Below are 26,474 nucleotides of genomic sequence, written 5' to 3' on the forward strand. Positions count from 1 at the left end.
ATCTCCTCACTCCTTAATCTCATGACATTGGTAGCCTTCTCTATTGCTGAATTGGGGCAGTGAATCTTTCTCAGTAAGGCATTCCAGGCAGGTACTGAATGATTGGCATAGGCATGTGAGTAAAAACCTAGGACCCTCACCAGACAGGCCATTTTAGGAGCTGGAGACGGATTTGAGCTTAGGAACACAAATAGTTCTTGGTGGGATCAGAATAACCCAGGTTTCTTGATTCTTCACTGTAGTAGTATCCAGTATCATTTTGCTTTCTCATGTAGCAGGGTAAGGTTGTAAAAATAATTTGAAACGATATTCTTACTTAGGGTCCACCTCACAAAACTAAAACTAAATCATTCTCTATTGTCTTGATCTGGGTACTAAAGGTAATATGACTAATTTATTTTTTCATCCCACTAATCTATCAGCTATGAAGAGTTTGGAAAGTAGTTTAGCAAAATAAAGCTGGGATTGAGAATGGGGGAGAGGTAGTAGAATATAATAAAACTCTTTAGGAAGTACTTGGGAAAATTTTTTTAAAGTAGCAATTATTAGAGGTCTAAGTACGTCTTATCTGTAAAGCAGAACTGTTAGGAGTTCCACTTATCAGTGCTTTTGAAAGTTTTAGCCATAATTAAATTTTGTTGTGGCAGATGCTTCTTTTGATATAATTACAAGTGCCTTTTCTTAATTTGAATTACCAAGGTTTAACCCTATGTAGTATTAAAATGGGAAAAATGAGACAGTACAATCTGAAGAAGAGGTAGATATTTCTCCTTAATTTGCAAACATCTGAAAAATAGTAGAAATTACAGAAATCAGATGTTATATAGATTTAGAAATGGGCAGTATAGTACGAAGCACTCTGTAATTTCCTAATATTCTAAAGAGTATGTGTATATGCATGTGTGTGTTTATTTGTTTTGGAGCATTTTACTTTCAGCTTTATGAAGTTAACGTCACTAGAGTTGCTAGAAATATAAGTATGTATTTGTACCTATAAAATGTGACGCAAAAGTTATTACCTTCTTCAAAAAGTTGGCTTTGATTAGTAGGAAATACCTTTTAATACATTTTTTTGTGGAATTTGTATTCATCTTGTCAAGTGTAGTCACTGAAGAGCAATTTTCAGGATTGTGTTGCTTTCAGTAATATTACCTGGAGTGCTTTGGCATTTTACTGACCCTGTATTTTGTGTGTGTGTGTGTGTGTGTGTGTGCGCGCGCACTCGCGCGTGCCCGCAGTGGTGGTGGTGGTGGTGGTGGTGGTGGTGGTGGTGATGGTGATGGTAGTGGGGTGCTTCACTGAATATCTTTAGACTGCCTCAGAATAAAATTGCAGATTGGTCACAGGTTGGGCCAGTTACCTTTGTTCATTTCATGACCATGTAACACACCTCTAATCTGAACAACTATTCTCTCAAATGCTGTCATAAAGCCATCAGTACTGACAGAAGAACCAACACACATAGTATGTGTCTTTTTTGACAGAGGCTGGTAGTGTGTTGTCTGGAAAAGCAGCAGCAGTACAGACATGACAGGTCTCCTCACATAAAAGATCAGTAAAGGCAGCCCAACAAACCTAGAAGTCTGTGTATACACTGAAGCTAAGGCAGTGGCATTTTAACTATCCAGGAATTTGTCACATACCTGAGCCCCCACCATATGCCAAACCATACACCAGTATCATGAGGACCTTTTAACAGGCACATTTTCTCTAGCTTTTAAATTGTTCTCAAGTTATTTAACTTCCCCATACATTGAATAGGGAGAAGGTTGCACAAGACACATTATTTGGATGTAATAAGTGAATTGAATAGAGGAAAGAGTTTCTTTTGAGTCTCTCTTTGGAGAGGCTCAAACTATCAGATATGGAATAAGTCTAGCAGTTCATCACCCTTGTTTCACACTCGAGGATAGGCGGAAATTGTTCGTAGTAGAGGTCATTGTGAACTGAATAGTGTGGAAGCAGCTTTAAGCAGCAGAGAAGGCCTGGACAGACAAGTGGATGTTCTAGGAAAGAATACTAAGCTTTGAAAGGGCCGGCATTTCTGTGCTCCCTGGAGAGTCTGACACTGGTTAGAAGGCAGAGTTATGTGGGCAGAGTAGGGAATATGTTTGGCCTGAGATATATTTTTGAGATATGGAATATAATATACAGTTGACCCTTGAACAAGGCGGGAATTAGAGGCATCAACCCCTGCACAGACAAAAGTCCATGAATAACTTTTAACTCTCCCGAACCTTTAGTTGTCTCTTAATATCCTTGGGGGATTGGTTCTATGACCTCCACGAATACCAATTCTGTGAATGCTCGAGTCCCCTTATATAAAATAGCATGGAGCAATGCATATAGTCAGCCCTTTGCATCTGTCGATTTTCCAATTGCAAATGAAAAATACTATTTTCAGTCTCCAGTTGGTTGAATCCATGAATGTGAAACCGGGGATATGGAGGGCCCACTGTATACTTATTGAAAAAAATTCATGTATAAGTGGACACGTGCAGCTCAAACCTGTGTTGTTCAATGGTCATCTGTATCGCCTGTATATAATTTTGGGAAAAATCTAAGACAGTGTTAACTTTAGTGTATTTATAACTTTTCTGGGGTACTTAGTGAAAATGCTTATCACCTGCCCTTGTTCAGAGGGAAGATTTTCAGACCTCCCTTCTAGAGATGCTGATTTAGTAGCTTTGAGGTGGAATTGAGGGAGAATCTGTTTTTTTAAACAGCTTTTTTGAAACATGATTCATATGCTATAAGATGTAAAATGCAATATCTTTTTACACAAATTCACAGGATTATACAAATTCTAGAACATTTTCTGTACCTTTTATAAGAAACCCTGTGCTACCTATTAGCTGTCACTTCCCACCCCACCCCACACCCATCCAGCCCCAGGCAACTACTAGTCTACCTTCTGTCCCTAAAAATTCACCTATTCTGGACATTTCAAATATGGGAGGTCATGCAATATGTGGCCTTTTGTTACTGGCTTTTTTCATTAGCATCATATTTTCAGGATTTTTCCATGTTGTAGCATGTATCAGTACCTCATTCCTTTTTATTGCCAAATAATATTCCATCATGTGGATATACCACATTTTCTAAAAGTCGACAGTTGTTTGGATTGTGTCTGTTTTTTTTTTTTTTTTTTTTTTTTTTTGGCATTTGTGAATAATGCTGCTGTGAACATTTGTGGGGAATCTGCATTTCCAGACAAGCTCCCCACTTGATTCTGTTGCGGTAGTTCCTGTACCATACATAGGTGGAGAAACACTGGTTAGCATTACAGAAGTACTTCCCCCGCAGTGCCAAGTCCCTCCTTCCACATCTGTTATGAATGGTTCTCTGGTCCCTACTTGAAGAATCATTGGTTTGTGAGCAGGTGAGTAGCGGCGTAGTGGAAGTGATCTTCCAGAAATGGTCTGCATGTGCAGGGTAGAGTGGACGGAAGTTAGATGATAGACAGTAGGTGGGATAAGATAGTTCCAGTCATTTTCAGAAGCAAGAAAGGATTTCATTTAATTCTTGAACTAAGGTGCAGGCGCTGCTGCTAGTGGTGGTGATGATGGAAAGAAAGGGTCACAGGTAACAGACTCTGTTGAAGGAAGAACCCTTTCAATCGTGGTGATTTAAAAATATTCAACAACTTCTTTTTTCACCGACTCAGACACAATTTTGTCTAATTCTGACCGTATCTATTCATACCATCCTGTTATTCCAAATAAATGTATTTTTACTGACAGGAAATCCTGGGATAACTAACCGAAGGATATAGTATAATAAAAAAAAATGCTGGGTTATGATATTTTGAAGCCTCTGATCTATTAGGGATGTTTAGATACTATACAAGTCTGAGTCATAACTGAATTTTTCAAGGTTCCTTTTTAGACTTAGGATCCTATGATATTATCTTGAAACTGAAAATAGCTTCTAGGAGATGGAGGTTCATAGTCTTCACCATCACTGCTGGTAAGCCCAGCTGTGCCTAGAGTGAAGAGGAAATCACACCTGTGAGCTGTTGCACAGTTTTAGGAGGTGAGGCTGTCACAATCAGTGAGCCATTTCAGGAAGTCGTAGAGGTGTGTTTTGTATAATCGGATTGTCATTGACTAGATATTCATTATTTGTTTCTCATTTTCTCCATTAGATTATTTGACAGATATGATGAGATTGCTTTTCAGATGCTTTGTGTTCTAATTTTTTCCCCAACAAAAGCATCATAAAATTAAAATCGAAATGCATCGATAAAAAAATTCTCCATTCTGCCTACCTCACCATAATCACTGTGAACACTTTGGTGTATATTCAGCTTTTTCTTATGTGAAAATTAAACATAATCTTAGTTTTGCACAACTAAGACCACAGTATAAACCTTCTGTTTGTGAACCTGTATTCCCCTCTGTTGTTATTTCCCTATAAACAGTGTGTGAACATCTTCCTTTGTTAGCTGATTGATTTCTCCAACATTTATAATTGACTGCATAGTCTCTCATTGTATGGATGAGACCGGTTCCAACTTTTTACTATTTTATGCTGTGATATATGTTTCCATACTTTATACTAAAACATTTTAAGTCGCATCATACCATTTGCCAACCTGGTTCTCTGTTAATGATTTTACTCACAGCAAAACACCTAGATGCCTAGGGTTAAGTGTTTTGTGGCAAAGTGTCATGATTTTGGTATGTACATTCTGTTGAGAGGGTAGGGTAAGTTGTGAACTATAGTTGTGAAGGAAGTGTTATGAACAGTTAACATAAGACCATTCTGTAGCTCTTACATAAAGAATAAAACTTTACTTTTTAGAAACATATACATATAAACATAGAAAGAATTGAATTTACAGTAATTTATAAGGTCCATTCATTTCAAAATTCCATTGAAATACTTGTACACAATCCAACAGTATTATACCATTATTAACTGATATTATAGATATGCTTCTGAGTACACATTGGGCATGTTGGTTGAATAGCATGTCTTCCCTGGAACCCTATCTTTCTTCTAAGGTCAAGGGCCCTAGAAGTGGATTTTCCCACCTTCTTTGAAGATGTGACTTAGGATCCAGTTCTTGCTTGTTTTTTAAAGTTCTCAATGTCGTTGTTATAATCATGAAATATCAAAAATAAGAAACAGGCAGATTGTACTGTATAATCTGTATCCTTCTAACTTTATAGATTTCATATGGATAGAAAAAAAGTGAAATGAAACACATCATTTTAACAGTGGATGTTTCTATTTGATGTGATTATGAATAATTGGATCTTTCTTCCTGCTTTTATTTCCAGATTCCTAGAGTGAACATGTATTATATGTTATATGGGGATGTGGGAATAAAAATATGGGACAAATATTTTCAGAAAGGTTTTGGTTGAGGGAGGGTAGGGTGGAGAGAACCCACAAAGATAAGAGTAGTTAGTTACTTTTTCCGCTGAGAATGAGGCCTGCCAATCATGAGGGAACTCTCTAACCCCACCCTGTACTTTTCATAGCCAGCGTTTTTTTGAAGGCCTTTGTGCTAGTTAGGGACTAGCATAGCTAGCACAGAGAAGTAAGTTTGTAACAGATTTCTATTATTAGTTTATTTGCTGAGTCTCATTTGATTGACAAGGAGTTCTCCACCCAGAAATTCTGATTTATTTTGGCAGTTGGAAGAGGATTTTTTGGAGTGCTTGTTATCTAAAAAAAGTAAGGCTGGGGAACCTGCCTCTCCCCTCCTTCCTTTAAAAAAAATAAAAAAATAAAAAACTGTTTAGGTTGGTCCTAGTGAGCGTGCCTAATCTAGGGATTATTCAGCAAGCATGACCAGAGGGCTAGTTTTTTAATGTTACCAAGTCTATTACTTAACCACAGATGTTCTTCCATTGTCAGGGTTGAATTGTGGAAACTAGCGCAGAGACTTGAATAAACCCGTATTCTTTAGATCTTTATGTTGTACAGTGGTTTGAAAGTATTGCATCACAAAAATTTAAACAGCTTCACAGTGCAAATTAACTTAAATTATGAGTTTTTTAATTTTTTATTAAAAATGATTGGGGCGACACTGATTAATAAAATCAAATACGTTTCAAGTGTACAATTCAACAGTATGTGGTATATATATTGCAGTGTGTGTTCACCTCCTAAAGTTAGATTTTTTTATAGCACCAAATATTTGTCCCTCTTCCCTGTCTACCTCCCCTCTCACCCGCTTCCTCTGGTAACCACTAATCCACAGTCTGACCATCAGTTTCTCTTTGTTTTTTGTCATGTTATATAGGTTTTTAAAAGTTAACTTTTTTTTTTTTTTTTTTTTTAACGCCTATAACACTTGGTATTCCTAGGTGATCTCCCATCCGAGTACTAACCAGGCCCGACCCTGCTTAGCTTCCGAGATCAGACGAGATCCGGTACGTTCACGGCGTCATGGCCGTTGACAAAAGTTAACTTTTATCATTTTAAAAATTATAGATGCTTATTGTAAGATACTTTAAAAACATAAGTACAAAGGAAAAAATATAACTCATCATTTTATTATCCACAGGTTAACCATGGTTAACATTTTGGTTCTATTTCATTTTAATCTTTTAAACAATATACACACACACACACACACACACACACACACTCTGAGTATATTTCTCTAAACATTATGTTCTGGCCTTTCATTGTATTTCTGATTGACTTTTTCTATATTTCAGAAGCAACTTCCTGAAACTAGTGAGTAGTAAGTAGTATTTATGGTTGGCATGCGTGAAAATACCTTTTTGTTTTATGGTGGCTCCCTTAAGTATTAGACTTCTTATAACCACATGAGATAGATGTGTTAATTGTGATATTCTTTGCTGCTATACCCAAATTGATAGATTATTAGAGCTGGCAGGAACTTACTTAGATCATGGAGTCTAGTCTTTTTAATTAGAGAAATGAGAAAAAATAAGCCAGAGGAGTGACCATTTGCTTAATGTCATTAAATTATTCAATGGTCTGAAAATATTATCATAGGAAACAGCTGTTACCTCTCTTTTTGCAAGTTGAGAATTTAATCAATTTTTGAAAGAATGAAGTTATGTTTTTTTACATGCTCAAGTAGGGAGGAAAAAGTCAAACCGGTGGTTTTAGTATTTAATCGACAAAACCAATTTATTGATTGCATTTTTTAAACACCAGTTGATTGAGTTGATGGCATGTGTGAGTGGTCCCCATTATCTTTATTTCCTCACATATTTGTGCATAAGTTATTATTGATATGTTGCTGACAATGCCTGCTTATTTGAGGAGTCAAAGTAATTTTTTTTGCTTTGCAGTTAAAATGGTCATTTAAAATGGTATTTAAGGGACCATAGTTTTCAGTGGAGATAGTAAATTGGTCTTTGAAATTTTGATTTTTAAAAAACGTCACTTGCAATACTAACACCTTTCATTTGGCTTTGAAAAGCAATAGCTTGTTTAGAGTATTTTTAGTTTATTTGAGAAAAAAATGTCATGACTGTGATTTTTTTTCCTTTTTTTAAAAAAAAAAAACAAAAAAAACACAAAGTGATGGCCTGAGAGATTAGCTAGAAAAATGAAATGGAATTGTTGACAATTTCCCTTTCACCTTGAGAAGAACTTGGGGGGTTGGTTGCGAACAGCACCAGCTTTGTTGACCCTGAAGTGTGGGCAGCTAGGGCCTGTGAACGGGGCATTTACAGTAGTAGTTCACCATCCCGCTGCTGTGGAAAGTTCTGTCTGAAACAGCCAGAGGTGCTCTTAGCAGGGCCTGCTTCCTGTGTGAGTACCTATTGTGGAGCTCTCTACTGAATGGGAGGTTTGTGAGAAGTGGTTTCCCACCAGCACACAATGCCGCCTCTCGGCAATGTAAATACACATTCCTCCCGGGGTCAGGCTAACTGCGACTAGCCAGAATGCCCTTGCAAAGAAAGAGATTTGGGAGTTCCATTTATTTATAGTGGCCAGTGGAAAATTAATATGCCTGTTAAATCTATTTTTAAAAATAAAGGGAAGTCTCTTAACATTTGCTGAATGCAAATCAATTAGCTGTGGCATATTCTGATTTTGCCAATTTCTTGCTCTAGGAAATGAATTTCACTGTCATACTTATTGCTCTGTCTGTATTTGGACACTTGAGATTCTTGTTTTAAGAGCTCTCTTTATGCCTCAGAACACTCTTTTTGGGTTCTTTGATGAAAGACATATAATAGGCTGTGGCAAAAGAAAATAAATTAGTGACCCTAGAAAATACTAGATTCAAGTCATCTTCAGATTTAGAATGGTCTCATTGAGCAGTAAGGAAGGTCTGGAGATCAGATCAGATAAGATTCTTACTGAGGAATGGCAACCCAAAGTTATTTTTATTTCCTTGGTTTTGATCGTTTGCTTTGAATCCAGAGCAGGAATCTGATTACAGAAGAGGCCCCCATCTAAAGTGCCTGGATTTACTGGAGTGAGGTCATACCCTGTCCCTAAAAGGGCGTTCGAAGCCCCACCAGGGAAGTACCTGGCCCTCACCCCCTCAGCACTCATATTCTTATCCCTCTAGCTTGCTGCTCTTACCTCCCTCATATTTTGCCAAATGAATTTGTTTCACCAAAGTGCTTTATAGAGTGGAACGTAAAATCCTGGATAGAGAAATCCATGCTAGAACTTGGATACTTTTTCATTTGGATTGATCTGTTCTTTTTTCAGATTCTGTCAAGGTGAATTATGGATGTACAGATTTTAGAGTAGGGACAGCAATCTTTGTCTACTAGAGTGTGAATTTAAACTTTTCTTATATTTTTACATCCAAGCTGCTTGGTTTGTGGTGCAGTGATTCTCAAAGGGTGGTGTGTTTGGGGCAGAGTTGGGAGGGGGGCGTGGGTTGAGGATTCTTAGGTATTCCTGAGACCCTTTTGTGGGGCTCATGAGTTTATGACTATTAATAATCCTAAAATGTCATTTATCTTTTTCATTCTTATGCTTCAGAGTTCTTCAGTTAGAATATCCAAAGAATTTTTTTTGTCTTTTGTGCTTTCCTGTAGGAGAAATAAGAAAATGAATTGGAGAACATGCCTTTTGTAGCAGTTGAAATTTAAATTTAGTTTTCTGGAAAGATTTTAAAGCTTGTTAATAGGCTCCTTAAATTTAGAATTTGTATGATTTCAGCATAGAAGAGTGTCTTGCACAGATCAGAACCTAAAAAAGTATTCATTAAGTAAATATTATCAACTCCCTCACATTTTCTTAATAAGTTATATTAGTGTAATTATAATGTCATCAATATTCACAGGGAGTGTTTAGAATATAGGCAAGTAACCATGCTTTCAAACATTTAGATTTATACATTTCACAAAAAAACCATGTATACATCAATTATCATTTTTATCTATTAAAATAAATCTTCTTAATGACAGTTATTTTTTCCTTGGAAGAAATTTTTTCAAAAAGAATTCTACATTTTTTTGTGTTTTCAGAAATGTAAGCTTGAATTAGTAATGTGGTTCCATCTATATCTCATTAAAATTTTATTGTGATGGGCTTATATGAAACTAAATAGGTATCCCCTTACATAATGTGTCTTTGCACCTGTTAATTTGTTTATTTATAACTGTTGTCATTTCTTATGAATTTTCTGTTTCAGTACCTTATAAGCTCTAAGGAACACCTGGTATTTGCCTTGTGTTCATTACATTAAGTAGAATACAAAGCTGCTTATGAGAATGCCATCAGTTGTAATAATTCAAGAAATAACTTTAAAAACATGCTTATAAACTGATTTTCAGTGTATCATACACTATTCTAATTGACCCCTCTCAGATATTTTTTGGAGAAAATATTTGAACCAATATCTAAAATTAGTAATGATATGTCAGAAATCTTCGAACTATACATTTTAATATAAACTGGATAAGACATCAGTGATGCGTAATGGTACAGATTGTTTGCTTTAAAACGAGTGTTTTATAATATCTATTCTGCTAAATGAAACTGAGTTTCTAAAATAAACATGACTAAATTCTATATGAGCTTATTAAAGAAACAATTTCAGTATCCTCCTGGCTAATCAGAAATGAAGATTGAGGCAGGGGATATGTTTGGAAGACAAATTTATCTTCTGGAACACTTAAAACTAGAAAAGAGGCCACAGCTGGGAAACCAAATTTAGACACTGGGGCTTATCTCAGATGAAAGGTTTCATAGAGCATGGAGGTTTATTGACTTTGTGTGGTTTCCTCAGAAGTATCCAGCGTGGATTCTGTTTTAGTTATCAGGTATAACATTTCACTGTAATGAAGTTTAATCTCATGCTTTTATTTCTAGAATCCTAGAATTTTAGTACAGTGTCTGACACATAGTGGTGTTCAGTAAATATTTGTTAAAATAATGTGTGATTATCTTCATTTGGGTCTTTTTGTTCGATGTTATTTTAGAAGGTACTTTCAGCTAAGTCCTTCTGAGATCCTGAAAATAATAGAATCTTGAAACCCTTTATATCAAAGACCTTGTTCTAACAGTCTCATCAGTAACATGCTAAAGCTGCCCTCCTTTGTGAAGTAATTTTGCTTTTGTGTCTCACCAAAAACTCACAGTTGTTGCCTTTGTCTAAGAAGGGAAAGGGGAATTGGCTGGAAGGGCAATGTACTTTCATTAGATGTCTTTGCAAGTTACCTTTTGAATTTTGTTCCATGTGCTTGTTTTATCCGATTTTTAAAAACTCACTAACTTATGCATTTTTCATCAGCTCTTCTGCTTCAGTGTTTTGTTGCCAGATGTTTAGATGTCTTAACTAGCTCACTGAACATTGACTTCTTGCCTTGGCCAAATTACTTCTCTGAGCCTTAGTTGCTACATTTGTGAAGGCGACACCGCCTACTTCACATGACCGCCACGGGGCCGGGTGAGAGTGTGCGGGCGCGTCACACAGCACCTTTGCCCACCCGGCCCGTCCAGCAGCTTCGGAGCTCTTCCTCCAAAACTTTCCCAGGAAGCAGTCAGTTGGTGCTTGTAACACATTTTTACCCCAATAAAGGGTGTTATGTGTGGCTTTTAGGCACCCAAGTGGTTGCACAAATGAGAATTTAATTTGTAATAGATCTCTAAAAACAATAATGAAGTCCAATTTAGATTTTACTAATGGGGGAATCTAGAAGTGAAATGTTAAAGCACCCTATTGTAGGTGAGGAGACAAGACGGCCTAGGGAGGAATGCCTCGAACCACAGCCCTGAACCAGCAGTGGGGCCTGTCCCAACGCCGTGGGGGCTGCAGGCAGGTGGTCATGTTGGAAGGTTGGTGCTGGGAAAGAGAACATGTTTTCTGACTTTCTATCTCTTCTCTTTCTGTCCGTGCAGCTTGGAGGTAGATTGGTAGGATGGAGGGACGTCTGGACCTGGAGGGGGCTTTAGAAGTGACCTTTTCCATTCTAGGACTACAGTTTTCTAGACCTTTTCTTCAACATAATGTAGAAATATATATAAAGGAAATAGCCATACAATTCTAAGTTTCACTGAAACACATTTTCAGTTATTGTCATCCTTAGGTAGATAAAATATGTAGCAAAGTTAGCTTTGATATCTGTGAAAATAAAGGCTTATAGCTTTGGAATGTTTCCTTATAGATGCTAGAATTTTATCCTTGGGTTTAAAAGTCTAGCATCTATAAGGAAACATTCCTCTCAGCAAGGGATGTGAGATTTATTGTGCTGAGTATACCCAGAGTCTAGGTGTTCTAATAAAACTGAAATCATATCTGCAAACTTCTTTAAATGCCATTTAAAAACAATGAACAAAGCAAATGAACCCTTGGTTGGTAAACTTTTTTCATTTATAAGGCCCCTTTCTCTTTTAGTTCATAGTATTTGCAAAACTGCGCTGTCATTTATGTATGTGTATGTGGTTCTGAGGTCCAGGGATTGTGTATATACAGTGATGTAATTTTTTTCCTTTAGTTTTTATGTTTCCTTAAGATTTGTGGTATATTGGGAGCTATGGAAGCAACCTCTGTATATTCATGGAGAATTATAAAAGCAGTCTCAGATTACATATAATGTTTATATGTAATCCTTAGATATGTGCCCCTCCCCCCAAAATAGTACTTTACTAATATAATAATTTTGAGTTCAGACATGACTGTGCTTTTTCCATTTAAGGAAAGTCAAAAAATGAAAAAAGCATAGCTGCTTTTTTAAAAAAGTATAACAGGGAATATAGTCAATAATGTAGTAAGTAAGTATGGTGCCAGATGCGTACAAGACTTATCAGGGCGGTCACTTCGTAAGGTATATAAATGTCTAATCACTGTGTTGTACTCCAAAACTAATAATATTTTATGTCAACTAGAATTGAAAAAGCGTCTATGGATTCCGGAAGGCAAGACCTTATACATTAGGCTACTTGGCATTCTTCCTTGCTCTCTGGAGCACAGTGGGCAATTTGGGCAATTCTGTTTTTATTTGATGCTTTAACCATTTAGCATTATTTTGATCCAGAGTGGTGGTAGTGATGTTTTTAATCTAAAACACTCAATTGCACAGGATTTCTCTGTGGATTTAAATATTGCCACCTAACTCTCCCGTATATATAATTGGATGCAAAAAAGCAAGAATGTTTTTAAGGTTAAGAACTTTTTCAGACAACTGTGATTTAACTTCACTAATGAACCCATATCAGACCAGACATTTCAGACTATTTGTGCCTCAACCAAACAGCTGGGTGCATACCTGCAGGTACTGCTCATGTCTCAAGAGGTTTTTCTGCATGAACAGCTATCACCACTCAGTCTTTCATTCAAGTGGCAAGCCATGGCAAGAGTCTTTCTTCCAGCTGTATAGAACTCAGCTGTAAAATTAGATTTCATTGGCATAAAAACACAGTGATTGCCAGCACTATTTGTTCAGTACATTCTTTTTTCCCCAACATATTACTTAGATTCTTCCTTTCTCTCATGCAGAAGGCTCAGGTTATATTCAGACATGTAATAGAAATTAATAAACAGGTTTTTATTGTTTGTGTAAACCCCTCTTTAAAAAGAGTTTAAACTTTAATCTGTATTAAGTAAGCATGGTAGGCAGTGGTGTTTGAAATCTAGTTTGTTAATAGCAGAAAGGAAACTTAAAGGCATCTATAATTTTGTCATTTTCGTAAAATAATAATAATAACAATAATAATAATAATAATGGCTCAAGTTCAGAGTTCATTTTTGGCAAACTCCTGATTAGAACTCAGATTTTCCAATACTCCATCTTGGGGTCTCTTGACTACACTATAGTGCCCCCCCCCTTTTTTTTTTTTTAAAACTGTAATACACTGGTCCTTTGAGCTGTTTTTAGTGGAGGAGCTGTGAAAAAATCTAATAGAAATCTTTAGTCCCCCTCCATATTCTTTTTTTTGCACACCTTAATTTGATTTTCAAAAAAGCAAAAGGTAAGCGAGTGTACCAAAAGCACCTTTCCTCATGGTTATCCAAAGTGTACAGGGGAGGGGTGAGTGCAAGGGAAAGCACCAATGGCAGTGCCCCACATCAGGTTCATAAACGGTTATGCTAATTCCACGTGGTCAGAGCCTGGGCCAGAGGCACTGGGTTCGTGTTACTTGGAAAGGAAAGAAAAGCTCTACTCTTACAGTAGCAGGGATGTGGCAAAAATAGTCAGACGTGTTGTGTTGATGGAGTAGCAGATTTTTCTCAGTTCCAGAGGTAAAGAAGATGCACAGTGCACAGTATTTCTATCTTATTATTATTTTTTTTTCTATCGATGCTGTTGGTGTTTCCACAGTTATTATCAGAAAGCTGTTTTTAGTTTTCCTTGGAAGGCTAGAAATGACAACTGTTTTCAGAGTTTCTAGGTCTTGACATATAAGTCAAGGAAGGGGGGGTTATCTTTCAAAACCTGCATACAGCAGAAAGGATAGAGGTTTTTACGTTGAGGAAAATAAGATAGCAAATGATACGTTGACCTCTCATGAGTTGTAGGAATGTTTGCAATTGACTTTTTTTCTTGTCTTCACTCTTCCCCTCTCCTTACATACCTCTCTTTCCCTCCTTTTTTTGTCTTGCCAAACCTTGCTAATAGAGCTTAGAAATAAAGACTACACATTAATTAGGGAGTTATCAGTCCTTGTGACTGATGACATGAATACATAAAGGCTGCCTGAATGAGAGGAGGTTCAAGAAGTTTTTCTCTTTCTTTTTTTCTGTGCCATATGATTCTCTGTCAAATTTTGACTTTCTAGATTTTTATTTTTTACAACAGCTATGGCACAGAAAAGTGTAAATCAGCTGCACAAACGTTTGTCATAATAAAGTTTTATTAGGCTTAGGTTTTATATTAGAAGTGATTTAGAAACTTATAATCATTTATAAAGCATTAGCTGTCTGATTTTAAAAAGGAGTTGCAGTAATTTCTTAGTAACCTCTCAAACCCCTCTTCTGCAAACTACACAGCAAGACAAAACCTCTGTTTCTGTGATTCAATAAGTTTGTCAAGATTGTCATTTTGACTGCAGATGGGATTTTTCTTACCATATTGGGTCAGGAAAAAAAATTTCTTTATTACTATATATAAATGGCTCGAACATTTCTCTGATATGTTTGTGACAATTTTATGAAGCCTGGCTCACAATAGATTTTCACTGTTAGAAGTCACCTGTTATTTTTAATAGAAAAGGAAGTTTTCTTTGAGTATGAATCTAGCTCTGATTTTACTAAAGTGCCCATGACAGTGTTTTTTTCTCAGGCCACAGAACAAGTATATACCAAGCAAAATGTTTTGATACTGTTTAGGTTATATGAAGGTGATTGGTTAATATATATTTTATTGGAAAAGATACAAGATTTATGGAATTAGTTAACTTTAGTGGTACAAATTCTTAAGATGATTTATTAATATTTATTAGCATTTTCATTTACTTAATTGTAGTATATGTCTCTGTAATTAATGATTTCCCATCAAGTTCCCATTCAAGGAACTCATTTGGTTTCAGCAAATGCATTTTGAACAATGGAAGTAAAAAGTTAAAATAATTTCATGCGCATTCTTATTAGTTTCCTTACCACATCTACTTCCCTGGGATAGTCTAGAAGTGAGTCAGAAGCCACCTCAGGGTGCATGCAGATGAAATGAGCTTGGGAGCCTGTGCCTCAACCCTGACCTGAGACTTAGGCAGTCATGTTCTTCTCCAGCCTGGCCAGCTCTTTTGGGTCTGATAGTTATGCTTTGTTCTTTTTAGTGTTACGTTTTTCTCTTGTCATCTGAAACTAATTTGCGTACTGTACTGCTAACTCACATCTTGAATTAATGTAAGGAAATTTGGGTCATCGGCCCACGGAGTGAGGACCAGGACATTTTGTTACTAATTTAAAGGCCAGGTTCACAGACATAAAACCTTCCCAGAGGTGATTAGGCCTTTAGTTTTTCAAGTTAGAAATTCTTCCTAGTATATAATTGCTTTCTCTGGCCTTTGGAAATGGATCTGTGGTTCTCTCCTGAGAATCAGATTTTTCATGAATTTGGCCAGTATGTTTCTTAATATAGGCTGGGGCCAAAATACCATGGAAAACCTTTTCAGACTTGGAGTGGGGGAAGGAAAGTAAGAGGAAAGTTGCCCAGAGTAATGTAAAAACTGAAAACTCTTTGTAATATTCATTTAATGTAAGGTGTTCTTTAAAAGCTTTGGGGGCATATTTGGATGGAATTAAATGTCTTACTAACAGTGAGCATCTGTTCATTCTTTTTTTCAGAGTGCCCAGCTCCCACTCTGGCTATTAGTGCAGGGTTCATTTGGTAATGCTGGGCCTTGCTTTCAGGTAATGAAGGTAACAAATGACTTGATCTCTTAGGAGGAGTGGGGGAGTTAACCACAAGTGTTCACGTGGCATCCTTATCCTGTCAGTCTAAGGAACAGAACTGGCTGGGCATGAAGCACTTGTGGTTTTAGTGTTAGAATATGTGGTTAAGGGGAGAGGCCGGGATGGCCTGTGGTTGTTACCAAGTTCTTTGAAATGGAAGTATGGGTAAGAACAAAATAAAGGATAGGAGCGAAATCTTGGAGCTCAGTGTGAAAAAAAAAAAAGTTTAGAGGATTAGAAAAAGCCTTATAGTAGAGATAATCTATTTTATCTTTGTTATAATTAGCTTCACAGTGCTTTTATTCTTCATTTGTAAAATGTAAGTGGTTTAAAGAATGGATTCATTCACTGCAAGAACTCTGTTGTGTATGACGGGGACAGTAGGGATGTGGTGCAGCCTTGAATAAAATGCATGCGTTCTGTGATAGATTTGGTCAGCTCAGATACACATCTGTCTAGGGGAGAAGGAACCCAGCCCAGGAGAATGAGTGTTTTGTCAGGGTAGTTTCTCAAGAGGCTTTCTGACCGAAATGAAAAACAGTTGTAGCTCAGTTATCCAGCGATCGCACATCTGCACCTCTCCTCCCTCCCCGCAACCTTTATTTTTCCTCAGAGCTGGTAAGTCAGCAGGTAGTCAAGGAAGATGGTGCAAGACACATGGGGAGCCTCTGGTACCCCACAGAGATCATTTCTCTCTCTGCGTACACAACTAACAATCTGGTTTCCCCACCCAAGGAAGATGTAAGACAGCCAATTTAGGATATGGCCCTCAGATTTGAGGGGTGTGGTGTATGGTAATGCCTAATGAAGAGGTGAGAAAAAACATAAAATTGAATATAGGAACTCCAATTTGGGGTGAATTTCTCTGGATATGTAAGGTCAACATGCATCAGTACTCCCTAGTATCCTACCTTAGGACTGAGCATAGTTTTGTAAATAGTGACCCTACATCCCTAAGGAAAAATAATTTGTGGCTAGCTTGCTCTCTAATGAAGTAAGAAAATGTGTAATTTCCATCCACAGTCTTTACAAATGAAGTATAATGTTGGTCCTTAAGAGTTAAGTATTTGGATAGTAAGCTTTTCACCTTGATTGCTTCATCTTTTAATTTCATTTAAAAAGGTTTGCCAGCTCTCAGGTATGTCACATTCTGTAAGCTTTTTTTTTTTTTTTTTTTTTTTTTTTTTAAAGCAGTAGGGTTGAGGCACATCTGTTAAAATGAATACATGTGTAGTTTGGTCTGGATTACCAGTCAAAACAGAGGAGACTCACTTTTGAATCATTGATGCATGGCAAGCCTTCCCAAGTCTCTTGGCTTGACTCAACCTTCTTTAACTATCAATGTGGTGTTCCCAGTTTACAATTTGAATATTTTTTCGTTTGTGTTGGGAAAACAAATTACTTTTTCTCACCTCATCACTAGGGAATAACCAAAAAGGTACTACTATTATCCTAAGTTTTATGCTTTGCATCCATGATTATCATTCTTTCATATTTTTTTCTGCCTTTTCTGTTATCCTTTCTATAGTCTCTGGCACAAAATTGTTTCTGTTCCATGATCATTAAAGGACAGGTTGGCAGGCAGTGTCTTGTTAATAGCTGGGAATCGTCTTGCTTAGAGATAATTTATTGCTTTTTCTATAGGTCCCTTACATTACAGGCAAATGAAAGTATCCTATGTATGTGAGTGGAGTGTAGAAATGGGTATTTAAACATTGTCAGCTATGTGAACCACCCCATCTAGAGGAATCTCTTACTTGCATTTAGTAAGCATAAGTCTGGTTTACCTTTGATGAAACTCTATGGCTTTGAAAACAGTCCTTGGATTTTAGCAAGCTGTTGACCAAGGAGAAGGAGGGTCAACAGCTTTGGTTATGAGAAGTGAGACTCACGGCAGAGTTCACAGTGGCTTTTATTCACTTTATTCATGTTTCCATTTTCTCCATGATTAAAGGTCTGGTGGTTGAGTTGAGGCATTAGGAGTGCATGATGTTTATAAGTTCCCACTATATGCTGTCTAAGGAGTGATTGTACATATAGTTGACTTTTTAAAAATGACAGTTCACCAGTTCTCCCCTGCTACCCTCCCAGTAATCTGCTGTGACTTCTATATATCTATGAGGTAGATAACCAATGTCTATAGAGAAATAAAAATAGGAATTCAGGAATTTTTTTTTTTCTTTATGGCCTGTATAGTTGCCTATATGGTTTTAAGAAGCAAATAGTTAGCTATTTGTGCCAGGAGACTTGGTTTCTTTGGCGGTTTTTGCAACTCTGTGCAGGTTCCTATACTCTCCCATCCTACCTCTCTAAGACTTTTGTGGGCATAGGGGCCTCTGCCCTTAACCTACACTTGGGGAACCTGTAGTTTAACTCCCTAATTTGGACTTCACATCTGAGCTTGAATGCTACCTAGAGGGGCTAGATTGCTTTGTCTTGTTAATAGCAAGTCCCATTGTTTAATAGGATGCCAACCAGAAGATTTTTTAAATTGGAATTGTCAGTGTTAGACATTATGTTTTGTTGAAACAGTCTTTGGTATTAGGGACAGGGAGGGGACCAGGAATACCTGAAATTTATACCAGATGACAATCATCTCTTCCTACTCAGTATCTGTGGTTCCCCCTCCCCCTAAGAAATAGTGAGAAATAGGACAAAATAGCATTGTCAATTGAATCTGAATCTCATACTGCAGTTTTGGAAACTTTAGTTAGCTGGATCGGACTGTGTGGAGCATAAATAGCTTCATCTCAAAGCAAGTTCAGACTAAGGACCTCCATCCTATCCCTGCCCACTCCTTTCCCCAGTCTTGTGTCATTATTTACTGTCATCTGGACTAATGGAAAGACCTAGAGGCAGAAAGAACCTAGATATAGGCCCTGAAGTTAGTTTATTCCCGCTGCTTTATTGGTGAAAAAAGGGAGAGTAGGTTTCATCCTTATGATTGCTTGGGAGATGACCAGGACCATCCCATGTGGATGAGGGATTGGTGCTCACTATATTGGCAGAAGGGAAGGGAGAGAAGACAGAGCTGTAATTTATACCATAACTCTTGGGGCGGGGCTGGGGAGGTGGGGAGGGAGAGAGAGAGTGAGGAAAAGGTGGAAGTGAGCAAGGAGCGCTTCACTCCCTACGTGCTTTATCATCAGACCCCTAATGTAAACTACTGTCCTGTTTCTTCAGCCTGAAATTTTGAAAGAACATTAAATAAAACATTACACTTAAGAAATAGATCTGTGTAATATCAATCTGAGGAAAAAGCCATTCTATCCTCATGCACTAGTAGGATAAAGTATATTAGAAATTAAATAGAAACGGACACCCGTACTCCATCATTTGACCTTATCAAAATCAAAGTCATGTCATATTAGTGTCTTTGTTAATTTTATTGTGGAAGAATCTGTTTCCTACATCAGGATAAACTACTGGGCTTTGGGTTTTATGAATTTATTTGCTTAGGAACTGAGTAACGGCCTCATAAAACAGCACGATGGTACTATTAACACTGTGTTAGGAGACTGTTATTGTAGAATGTGCTTCCTTAGTTGGGACAAGATTTAGTTGTTCAGTGCTTAAAATAATTAGTTTCTCTAAATGGAGTTACAAGGAATAGTGTAAAATTTTACCTATTTAAAATAAAATGTTTACAATCTCTTGGATGGCTTTTATGTGTTGTTCGTTACTTTCAAGGAAGGCATTTCTCTTCAGTGGCATGGGGTGGAGGTGTATATTTAATGTTCAGAATGGAGGTGGTTAAGAATGAGAAGAAATATTTTATTTCTGTCACACCTGTATGAGACAAATTTGAGACAGGATTTGTTCCACTGTTTTGCCTGATTTGGACCTTGAGTGTTAAAGGGTTCATTGATCTAATTAATACCTTTGAATTTGAAATTTTTGGACTTTATTGTGAACGATAAAAATCTAACTGAATTATATGACAATTGGTTTTTGAATTGACTTAAAATAGTGTGCGTGTGTGTAATTATTTATTGCTTTTGTCCAGGCAATAAAAACTTTTTGTGCCACAAATTTTAAGCATAAGTTTAGGATATGTGACTACTTCTTTAAGTATAATTTTAAATAGGAATTTATTGCTTTTTTCCTGCTATTCAAAAGCTAGATGTTGGTGGCAAGAACTATTAAGGAACAAAAATGGGCTTTGTGTTGTTTTGAATACTTGTATGAAAATCCTTTATTCTGTGGAAACAAGGGAATCTGCCTTTCAGCCCTATTCTGCACAAGGTACCATCAGTACTCTGCGATACAGGAAAGCTCACATCAAGATATGTGTCAAAGATGTGCACAGGTTATAAAGATGTAAATATACAACAAGTTAAATTCAAGGAAATGATGGGAGAGAGATAATTAGAATACGATTAATTACCAAATTAATGGCAAAGTCAGAAATTGTGACAGTTGCAGTATAGGTAGTTAACCTTTGTTTACTTGTTTGGATTAAGTGCTTATATACAGTATTCTGATCCTAATAAAAGGGAAGAATTTTTTATAGGTCATTTTCTTTAAGGGTGGTACCACCAGTTTTTGTACTTTACCTTCTCAAAATATTATCTCATCAACCTCAGGAAGATCCCTGGGTAGGGTACTTAATATTTTAATACATTTTTAAAATTTATAACCAAATAACAAAGTGAAGACTTGGGAGGATGTATTTGCAAGGCTGGTTGGACACTCAAGTCTGTGGTCTTCTAGTTCAGGCTCTTCCTTGTGTTTTAACCTTCCTCGGACCTGACACAGTAATACAACACCATTAAAGAATAATCTGAATTTCAGCTGACTTCAAGATAGAGCTCTTACATTGTTGTTACAAGTGACTTTTTGTAGTCCTGAGTTCTTTTTAAGAAATGATGGTTCTTTTGCAGGGAGCCAGTTGAGGGAAGTTCTCCATGAATGTACGTCACAATGATGATGACCGACCACCAAATCCCTCTGGAATTGCCACCATTGCTGAACGGAGAGGTAGCCATGATGCCTCACTTGGTGAATGGAGATGCAGCTCAGCAGGTTGGTGAAGGGAGAGGGAAATTTAAGTCATATTGCCTGAGGGGAAAACGTTAACCCAGTCATTGTTTTATTTTGAGATTCAAAGATCTGTGATTTTGAACATTGGTAGTTCTAGAGGTAAGTGTTTTGTTGTGAAATTACAATAATGTTTTTAAAAAATATCAGAAATTGTGGTTTTTGAGAACAGCAAATCTTACCTCATCTAGTTAGTGTTTTTAAAGCATCAAAAAGCCACATTTTTTAAATGAATCATTTTGCAAATATATATAAGTCTTTGGAATAAAATATTTACTTATGTCATATATTGTGCATGACTGGTTTGCCTGATTGGCCAGAGCAGGACACTCAGAGGGTGGGTCAGGTTTTGATCTCACACACAGGAGGTGACTGATCTTGACAAGATGCATGGGTCCTTGTGAACCCACCTGGGGTCCTGGAGCAGTCCTTCCAAATGTAGAGCCTGCTGTTAATTAACATTACAGAATAGACAAGTTATTTCTGAACTCATTCATGAAGCATTTGGGAAACAATTTAAATGGTAAGTAAAACTTTTAAAAACTATTAAGAGATTAAACTTTTATCTCTGATAACATTAAAAATTTTTAATTGACTACAAAATCTGGTTTTGCTCCGTGTTAGACTAAATACCTTTTTGTCTTTGCAGTTCTTTAGAAGCATAAATATCTTATGAAGAGAAGAATTGTAAACAATTGCTTAAAAAATATTTACACAAAATATATTAATAATTCAAATATGTCGATCAGCCATTTTGGGGGCATCAGTACCTGACCCTAATCTATCATAGCATGTAATAACATTCTTTATCATAGTACATTAATACCTCTGTTGGATCATTTCACCACCTAAGAATATATTTGTTACTTTCTCTTGCATTAGACTCTAAACCTCTTGAGAACAAAGACTATCTAATAGCTCAATAAGTGTTTATCAGTTGAATTAGTTTTATCCCTTCTCATCCCTGGTGCAGATGTTTTTCTTTCCAACTTCTCAGTCTCTCTCTGCTGGATCATTTCCACCAACATACTGTAGAATCTTTTATCTTAAACACAAACAATCACACCTCTTCTCCCCCTGCCCCTAAAAAACCCTCCGTTGACTCCATATCCCCGTTGTTAACCACCTCATCTCTCCAATCCCCTTTACAACATTGCTTCTCCAAATAGAGCCTCTGCTGTAAGATCCCATTGCTCTTCAACTTCAGAGTCTTCAATTCTATCTTCTCGCCTTTCTCTTCTAGTCTGTCAGTAAGTCCTCTTGGCTTTATCTCAGAAATATTCACTGAAACCATACTTCGCCACGTCCATCTACTTCATTCGCACTACCACTACTGGACTCCAGGCCACTGTCTCTCACCAGTCCCTTTCACTGGTCTCTCTGCTTTTACTTTTGCCCCACCAGAGAGCATTTACCACACAGCAGCCTTTTGAGTGATCTTCTAAAATCATATGTTGTTCCACGTCATTCCCCTGCTTAAAGCTGCCCTGTTACACCTGGAATAAAATCCAAGTGCGGTGTCATGGCCTGTCAGTCTTACATGTTAAGTCCTTGCCGTCTGTCATTCTTTCACATTTGTGCTCATGGTGCTCAGGGAAAGGTCTGAAAGTACCATGGGTGGTTTCGAGATGCAGTGTTTGGTATTAACTAACCTTCACTAATTAAAAGGATAAAAAAGGACAAGGTATTCAAATGTGACTAAACATGGAAATCATCGTATTAGGTCTCCCAAATGTAGTCATCTGATTCTTGTTTGCATATCTACCTAGGAGACATTTTATTATGCACCATTGTAGTGTTTCAATAATTTCTTCCTCATTTTTATAATTCAGTTTGCACAGAACAAACAGCCTTTTATAGATTATGAGCCACCATAATCTATAACTTAGAGCCCTTAGTTGCAGAATTTTATAGTTTTTCTTCGGAAGTAAACTCCTTTGCACCTAGAAATAATCCAAGACTGAAAAGACCAAACTTCCTCAGAAGGCCAAGTAGCATCTTCCTACCCTATGTGTCTACCCAAGTCTAAGTAGAAGGTGCTTCATTTCAGTTTATAAAATCATCTTTTTATTTCATCTGGGAATTTTTCTGTAAAGCTAAGAAAGGGAAAATCTATTTATCTGTTTTATAGTCAAGTATCGAGCTTTCTCAAACTGGGGGTACGCTTATACTAAAAAATTTCATTGGAAGGAAATGTTTCAGTATTTCTGATTAGTAAATATCTTTGCATTAGAAGCTTTAACATTAATAGCTTATATGGGCCAAACAGGTGTTGACTGGCATTAACCCTAAATTTCACCTATTGGGACACAGTTGTTAAGCGGGCAGAGTGTTTGAAATATCCCTGTCAGCAGGACCATCCTAAGATTTATCATTCCTTGACGTTACCACTGCTGTCACTGTGGCTCAGCCTCGATAGTGGCCTATGTGCCTCACAGTTTTCTTCATCTTTCTGCCCTCGGAGTCCCCATCCTGTGTCTCCTGAATTCCCTCAAGCCTCTGCTCTTTCCTTTGGGTCTTAACATTTACTTTTCATCTAGTTAAGTGTGGTAGAGTTCTCGGGGCCTGTGTGTGGAACCTGGGCTAAGGCACAAGAGGAAAACAGACCCGAAGAGCAAGCAAAACAAAACGATGGAGAAATGCCAGAGAGGAGGTAGAGAAACACTAGAGGGATAGGAGTCACCAAAAAGGGTAAGGACCAAACGTAAGGACGCAACAAGGATCCAAGAATCTAGGACTGCATGAGTTTTGAGTTCTTGGCCAGGGCACCTGTAGGTATTTGCTGCGTGCTCTAAAGAGCCTGTGGAATGGAGCTCAGGGGCTCTGTGTTAAAGGAGCAGGACATAGAGGACAAAATGACCTATAGTTTTCTGAGGTGTTTACTGTGCTGTTCTTCTGAGGCAACATCTTTTAATCTTTTGGAGACACAGGTTTAAATGAATTCAATGATGAACATCATAGGCACTGTCCCACAGACCCATGGGGACAATTGTAAGGGAGGCAGCATCTATGCCACCTCTCAAAGTATACTGTTGTGAAGAGCCGCCCATTGGCTACAGGGCTGTGCCTCTGCATTTTTGTTAGGAGTGTGTATGGTGAAACTTACCTTGTACGTGTTTATAGCACTCTTAATACTTTGCAGATGTGTAGAGGACATTCTAAACATTTTTACATATGCAAAAGTTATGAGAAATCTCTTCAGCCGCTATCCTGATTCCTGTCCTGATGGTTTCTGGATTTAATTAGTATGAGTTCTCGGCAAGATTCTCTGCTCTGTTCTGGCTCTCTAAATAAAAGACACTGTTAATTTTTTTTCATACGAAGTCATGCTAAGTTTGAAATGTTGGTTTGTCATTTTCTATAGGTAGCAGGAAAGGATTGATTATTTTCTTAAAATGAAAATCCATGCTCATTATTAATGAAGATTAAAAAAATATTACTAAATAACGGACAAGAGTGACAATAACAAACACAACGTGGACAGAAGCAACCTAACAGATGCAGTTATTCAACTGCTTTATTGAGATATACTCTACATGCCATGTCATTCACTTATTTATGGTGTACAATTCAGTGGAATTAAGTGTATTGAGAGAATTGTGCAACCATGAGTACTATTAATTTTAGAACATTTTAATCACCCTAATAAGAAACCCTGCAGCAGGCATTCCCCGCCTCCCCACTTTCTTAGGCAACCACTAGGGGTAAGAGTGGATCTGCAGAACCGAAGCACAGCTGTATTCTGTAGATAATTTGGCCATTCTGGACATTTTATATAAATGATGTTGTACAATATGTGGTCTATTGTTTCTGGCTTTTTTCACTTAGCATAATGTTTTCAAGGTTTATCCATGTCGTAGACTGTATTAGTACTTCAGACCTTATTTATTACTAGATAAAATTCCCTCATATGGATATACCACATTTTATTTATCCATTCATCAGTTGATGGACATGTGGGTTGTTTGTAGTCTTTGGCTATTATGAATAATGCTGCTGTGAACATATGCACATATTTTTGTGGATGCGTGTCTTCATTTCTCTTGGATCTGTGCCTATCAGAGAGCTTTATTTTGAATTATTGTTTTCTAGATAAAATGCCTCTGCTTCTCTGACTAGATAACAGCTAAATAAAGTTTGTTCCTCTTAATATGCCTGACTGCATATTATTCTTGAATAATAAAAATAAGGCTTCAAACTGAGTTTTTGTGTCAGCACTACAAATTACAGTGAATACTCTACATTAATCAGAATATTGATGTCTTTATTGATAATTTCAGAACCTAGTGGTATATTAACTTAATTATCTTTGTTATGGACTTTTAGCACATCTTAGAGATGTAAAAATGTAGCAACTAGCTTTGAACATGAAAGAGTAAGTATCAGCCCAATTTTCGACTTTGTCTATTGGTTTAATATTTTGATAATCTCTGAAGAAAATTATAGCAGCCACCAGTTAAATAAGGAAACCATTACTTAAGAACAGAAGTATTATCATAAGAGTTTACTGGATTTGCTGCTTTAATCTGTGACACTTATAACCTTCATGAGGGTGGCATGGCACTTTGTATTCTTATATTCTTAGTGACTCATATATATTTATTAGGGTTCATTGGGGTAGGGATAGAGTTAGATGCCTCTTTGTCCTGACTAGCATTTAGCGCTTTTTAGAGGCCACCTAGCAAATGTTTTACTTGTCATAGTTCTTACCTTTTTATTTTTCTTTTTAAGCTTGCAGAATATTAATTGCTAATGAGTATTCTTAATGCTTCATCTTTAGGAAGTAGATCTTCTGAAATGTAAACAGAAAACTTGCCTCTCTTGCCTCTCTCAGACTAGCATGTTAACAAGCTTGGCCTGGAAGACAGGAGGTTAAAGTTAGTTGCCTCAGTCATGTCCAGTTCTCTTGACTATGCCTATTCCTGTTGAGCATTTAGCATGTCATTTTATTGAGAGTTTTTTTTCCCCCTTCTCTTTTGTTTCTTCTTCTTGAAAGCCTTTGTTTCCCCTAGACAGAAAACACAGCCAGAGTTTTCCCAGAGCATTCTTTTGAGTACATTTTTCCAGACAGCACATTAAACATATTAAAACTTTCCCGTTCAGATGGTGCTCGTCATCAGCATGTCTTTTACATCAGCTGTGCTTCTCCTGCTAATCCAGTGACCTTTTCTGTTCTGGTTGATATCTTCTTAATAACTTTTCCCCTGACAGCTCCCTTCTTGTATTCAGTAGTTCAGATCCTCTCACCACACAGGTTTACTCTTTAAATATGTTAATAGCCACTGTGTCAGGGGGACCCAGAAAGAGTTTTACAATCAGTATGGTGTATAAAAATGAATAAACAGTTCTTTGGAAGTTTGTACAGGAAAAAAAAAGATATTTAAATGAGAATGGGACTGAAAGTTAATAGAGACTGCGTCAATTATTGCTGAATAACATCCTGTAACCGTTCCTTTTATGATAGAATCTTAATTAGGAGCTAGGGCTTGGTTCAGAAGTAGAAAGAGTTAGGGTGGTCAGATATTTGGGTTTGGAAAACCAAGTATGGGGAAACTCAGTCTTAGGTCAGACTTTTCAACATCAAGATGCATGAGAAATGTTAACTTGTGCAAATGTTTAAAAATTATTATTG

The 26,474-nt window shown here is 37.0% G+C and overlaps 1 protein-coding gene and 1 pseudogene across 2 annotated transcripts in view; one reads left to right on the top strand and one right to left on the bottom strand.

Moving 5' to 3' along the window:
* FNDC3B (fibronectin type III domain containing 3B) overlaps positions 1 to 26,474 on the top strand; it is a 299,021-nt gene that overhangs the window by 41,405 nt on the left and 231,142 nt on the right. For both annotated transcript variants that reach the window (XM_016155721.2, XM_016155639.2), the window contains exon 2: positions 20,686 to 20,827. In XM_016155721.2, the coding sequence (XP_016011207.2) occupies positions 20,714 to 20,827 (114 nt within the window). In that variant the 5' untranslated portion in view covers positions 20,686 to 20,713. The remainder of the gene's footprint in view (positions 1 to 20,685; positions 20,828 to 26,474) is intronic.
* On the bottom strand, positions 6,299 to 6,417 carry LOC118602020 (annotated as a pseudogene).

The sequence above is a fragment of the Rousettus aegyptiacus genome, unplaced genomic scaffold, assembly GCF_014176215.1.
Source record: "Rousettus aegyptiacus isolate mRouAeg1 unplaced genomic scaffold, mRouAeg1.p scaffold_m13_p_4, whole genome shotgun sequence".
In the NCBI taxonomy this organism is placed as follows: domain Eukaryota; kingdom Metazoa; phylum Chordata; class Mammalia; order Chiroptera; family Pteropodidae; genus Rousettus; species Rousettus aegyptiacus.